The sequence below is a fragment of the Propithecus coquereli genome, unplaced genomic scaffold (assembly GCF_000956105.1).
Source record: "Propithecus coquereli isolate 6110/MARCELLA unplaced genomic scaffold, Pcoq_1.0 Scaffold876, whole genome shotgun sequence".
NCBI classification, from domain to species: domain Eukaryota; kingdom Metazoa; phylum Chordata; class Mammalia; order Primates; family Indriidae; genus Propithecus; species Propithecus coquereli.
This window is the reverse complement of record NW_012155018.1, coordinates 64369-69385: the sequence shown is the minus strand read 5'-3', so window position 1 is coordinate 69385 and position 5017 is coordinate 64369. Positions and strand designations below refer to the sequence as shown.

The 5017-nt window shown below is 59.3% G+C and overlaps 1 protein-coding gene across 1 annotated transcript in view; it reads left to right on the top strand.

The window, feature by feature from the left end:
* Nucleotides 1-654: 654 nt before the first annotated feature.
* The window catches only part of LOC105826278 (beta-parvin-like), a gene marked incomplete at its 3' end in the record, with an annotated part of 68276 nt that continues 63913 nt past the window's right edge, over nucleotides 655-5017 (top strand). The window contains exon 1 of the mRNA XM_012664232.1: nucleotides 655-810. Coding sequence (XP_012519686.1) covers nucleotides 696-810 — 115 coding nt within the window. The remainder of the gene's footprint in view (nucleotides 811-5017) is intronic.

Here is a 5017-nt window from a genome sequence, read left to right as displayed (position 1 = left end):
CTGCCCCCCTCAGGATAAAGCCCTGTCTCCTCTGCTTCCAACACCTGCAGAGCCTGCCTTCCCCTCCTCTCGTCTCCCCTGGGTCCCACGCAGCCCTGGTCCTGCTCTTGGGCTGGCCCGACTGTGTGTACCCGCCCCGAGCTGTCTTCTGGGGCGCCCCACCAGCTCTTCCACGAACACCCCCCAGTCCCCTTGGAGGAGCTCAGGTGTGGACTGAGGTTCCCTGTCCCGCAGCACCACCCTGCCCCCAAGCTTCTGACGGGTGGGGACGGTTCCTTGTTCGCCAGGGTTCCCGCAGCCCCAGGTCTGGTTCTTGTTAGAACCTCAACAACCGGCAGTACGCATTTGTGTGGTTCTGTGATTCTGGGGTCGCGCGCCCCGCTGGATCCAGCACCGTCAACCGGCAAAGCCCAGGGCTCAAACGTTGGCAAAAAGGCCGCAGGCTGAGCCCTTGGTGTTGGTCCCCGCGCCCCCGGTTCTTTTGAGAGTCAGCTGCCCGCGCAGCGCGGGACAGGGGCAGACGGCTCCGCTGGGGCGCGCAGACCTGGGCGTCCGGCCGCCGGGGGCCGCGCTCCAGGCCGGGGCGGGCGCGGGGCGGGGGCCGGCGGGGCCGCGCCCTCGGCCACTCCCCGGGGCGGTGGCGACCTGGGCGGCTCTCACACGCGCTCCGCCCGCGCCGGCCCCACGCGCGGCCCATGTTCTCCGCGCCACCGCGCTCGCCCACGCCGCGGCCTCCCAGGATGAAGAAGGACGAGTCGTTCCTGGGCAGGCTGGGCGGCACGCTGGCGAGGAAGAAGAAAGCCAGGGAGGGTGAGTGCGGCCCGCGCACGCGCACACGCGCCCGGCCGCCGCGTGCCGGGACCCACGCTGGGCCGCCCCGCCCCGCCAGCGGGACCCACGCGCACCGGCTGCGCGGCGCGACCTTGGGGACGGGCCCGTCCTGCTCCCCGAGCCTTTAAACGCTGCCGAGAACCAGCCGCGCCTGCCCGGGTCCCGCGTTTGGGGCTCGGGCGTCTGTTGATCGCGCGCCGCCAGCTCCTGCTCGGCCCGGCCAGAGCAAACGTCCGGTTCCCGCGCCCACCCTCGCTGCAGTCGCCATTTATTTAGCACCGTGCGTGGCCAGGCGACAGCCACGGCCGATCGCCGAGCACGCACCGGCCGCTCTGCGAGCTGGCACGCCGGGCCGGGAGCGCCGGCCGGGGACCCGCGGTGTTTCGCTGCGCGCGTGTCCCGCCGGGCACGTGGGGCGGGAGGCGAGGAGGGGGCCGCGGGACGTGCGGCCAGAGGCCGGGGAGCCGTGCGAGCAAGGCCTGCGGAGATCCCCCGATTTTTTTTTTACCCCATGTGCTCACGAAAATATTTCTGAAAAACTCCCCACCTCCTGGTACATTTTTAAGTTTTTTGGAGTTGCGAGGGGCATTGTGGCGTCTTTAAGCCTACAGCTTTCCCAGGGCCTCCCTGGGAGCTGCTTCCTGAATTTTCCCTTTGTTTGGGCCTGAGGTTCTTCCCCTGGCAGTGCCTTATTGTGAGAACGCAGAGGGGGCAGAGGCGAATTAAAGAATGTGGGTGCCGCTGCCAAAATGCGAGGGGAGGCAGGAAGCCCGGGGGCTGGCCTCAGGCAGGTCACTGGGAAAGAGCTCTCCAGCTGGGCATATGTGGAGTGTTGTCTTTAAACTACCTGGGCCTGACTTGTCCCCCAGAACTCTCCCTGTGCCTCCAGCAATGAGTGCGTACCCCTGGGACACATGTAGCTCCACTGTGTATTCCTGGGGACGTGTGTGCCCATGGGACACATGTGACAGATGTACCTCCAGGGGTTGCGTGTCTGTGTGTGCCCCATGCACCCCACCCCGGGGATTTGTGTGTGTATAGGGAATGGGCATCCTCCCGGGCACTGCCCCCAGGGATGCCTGTCTCCCCAGCATTATCCACCTCCCCCAGGGCAGGCCCCTGTCAGCTTCAGTAGGTCTCCTTCAATATTTCCAAGCAAATTGGACACTGCTCTCTCAGGCCTTGCCCTGGAGAACCCACCCTGGCTTGTGTTAATCTGTTTGTCAGGTCTCCTAAATGAGATGATAAGTGGCTGTCACCCTTCTCTCTGTCATCGCCACTGCCTCTCTGATGTGCTTCCTCCCCTGCAGTCAGCAGTGCCCTCACCAGAAATCTTTTCAGTTCCTCTTTACGCCTTACAATTACAGACCTCCCCCTCCCAACTCACTCCGCAGTCTGCTGCACGCCTGCCGGGGGCTGTCGCTTTCATGGAACGGGGAGTCGTAATGAGTAAAGGAATAGTACCGTGATGACGTGTGCGATGGCGGAAATACAATGGGGCAGTCAGAGTGCCCACGGAAGGTCTCTGGGGACGCGATGTTTGGGTTGAGACCAGAAGGAACCAGAGAAAAGTCTTTCGCAGAACAGCAGACGCGGAATGTTCTGGACTATCACAGCGTTTTACAGGTGGTATTTATGCTCTGGGAGTACGAAGAGCACACACCCAAAGTAATGGGCTGCTCCTGAGTTTCACAGTAAAGTGCTTGGCGTCCTGGCTTTCATGAATTAATGTGTGCCTAGAAAATTGAGGGCCAATCTGGTTCAATTTAGATACGCCAGGAATCCCGGTAGCCCAGAGCACCTGTGATGAGTAGAGTAGACAAACAGAAGTGAGTTGTTGCCAGCGTTGCTGATGTTGCTTTCACATGAGTTAGCTGAGCGCCCCCGCGTTGGTTCTCAAGGTTGGGGTGCCTGGCACCCTAGGGGTCCCCCATACAAACAAATAGAAAGCCACCAACCCTAATTGGACCAGACACAGGAATTGAGGGAGGGGCTGGACTGGGAAGGGCTTGGTGGCTTCTCTGTGGTCTTCTGGGAAGTGGAGGAGTCAGGAAAACTGGATAATGAGGTCCTGAATAATTGAGACTTGCCAGTATTTCTGCAGGCCTGTTGCCTTGGCAACTTGCACTCCTGGCCACTCCTGGTGGGAGCAGCCCCTGGCCCTGACTCCGGGCATCAGAGCTGGCTCACGTGCCTGCAGGGAATGACCAGGAAGAGGGCGCTTAGGAGGGTCTCTGAGGCGCTGCCCGCCGCGCTTCCTCCTTTGTTAGAAAGCTGACGGTGGAGTCAGGACAGTGGGTGTGACTCTGACATCTTCCTGAGTCGAGGGCCCCGTAGGGGGGTGGGGAGCATGCTGGAAAGCCCGTGGGCGTTCGGCCTCACCCGACTGGCAGAGGTCCTCTGGGCGGGACGAGGCGTGGAGGGACATTTGGGGTAAACGTCCTGTTCTGGGGGAGGCAGCGTTAGGAAACGTGGGGTGCTGGGGTTTGGAGGAACAAACGCAGGAAGTGTGTGTGCACGAACTTCACTGCGGGCGTGACTAAGGCTCATCCTCGGGGGAGGCAGCGCCAGGAGTGTCACGTGGTGGCCGGTTCAGAAGAGGGAACTGTGACTAACTGTGGGCATTGGGAACGTGGGCAGGAACACTTCAGACCCCGGAGCTCCCACAGGGGTCTGGGGACTTCAGAGGACACTGCTAGGGACGCAGGCTCCACTTTGCTGGGGCTCCGAAGAGCTGGTGTGGAGGGAAGACCCCTCCAGACCAGGTCCTCCTGGTGACCCCAGAGGAGGGACCCCATCAGTCCAGCGGGCCAGCAGGTGGGCCGGCACAGCACCGCCGCTGTGAACATCCGTAGAGGCTGCAGCCAGCTCTGGGACCAGCGAGGCCCTGACAGAATGGGGCTGGGTAGAGTCGCCGCCACCATTCGCCGTGGGAGGCCAGCTCTGCGCTGTGCCCAGACGCCGACATCCAGGCACCGCTGGCCAGTGACCCGTGTCAGGATTTCTCAGCGAGACCAGCAGAGCCAGGGAAGCCACGTCCAGGGGTCCTGTCCCTCTTTCTTCTCTAGGGAAGACATTAAGGAAGTTTCCATTCCCTGATGGCTTTAAAAATATGTGTGTATTAATTATTTAGAGCAGTTTTAGGGGTTCTGTCTGTCCCTTCTCCCAGCCCCTCACTTCCTGTCCATCCGTACCCCCAGGCCGTGTGGTCCATTGGTTACAGTCGTGAACCGGCACTGAGACATCATCTCCCAGCGACCGTCGTTGGCATTAGGGGTCGCGCTGGTGTTGAACACTCCGTGGGCCTGGACAGATGTATGATGATAGGTACCTGCTGCCGCAGCACCACACAGAGCAGCTCCACTGCCCTAAAAACCCCCTACGCTCCACCCAATCATCCCTCCGCTTCCCCGAACCCTGGGCAACCACTGGTCTTTTTTTTATTGTCCCCATGGTTTGTCTTTTCTAGAATGTCATTTAGTTGGAATCATACAGCGTGTAGCCTTTTCAGATTGGCTTCTTTCACTTGGTAATGTTCTTGCGGTTTCTCCGTGTATTTTCATGGCCGACAGCACATTCTTTTCGGCACTGCATAGTAGTCCGGTGTCTGGGCAGCCGCTGTTCGTTTATCCTCTCACCTACTGAACGCCGTCTTGTTGCTTCCAAGTTTGGGCAGTTATGAATGGAGCTGCTGTAAATATCCGTGTGCTGGTTTTCGTGTGGACGTACGTTTTCAGGTCATTTGGGTTCATACTAAGGAGCTCAGTTGCTGGATCTTACAGTAAGAGTATGTTTACTTTTGTAAGAAACCCTCAAACTGTCTTCCAAGTGGCTGGACCGTTCCGCATTCCCACCGGCAGCGGGTGGGAGTTCTGGTTGCTCCATATCCTGGCCAGCACTTGGTGTTGTCAGCGTTCTGGGTTTTGGCCATTGTATTAATAATAGGTGTGTGTGTGTGGTGGTATCTCCTTGTTTCAGTTTGCATTTGCCTGGTGACGCGATGTAGAGCATCTTTTCATATGCGTGTTGCTGCCTGTGTATCTTCTTTGCTGAGGTGTCTGTCAGCGTCTTTAGCTCATTTTTAATCAGGTTGTTTGTTTTCTTGTTGTTGAGTTGTAAGAGTTCTTTGTATATTTTGGATATAAGTCCCACGTCAGATAGGAGTTCTGCAGGTATTTTCTCCCAG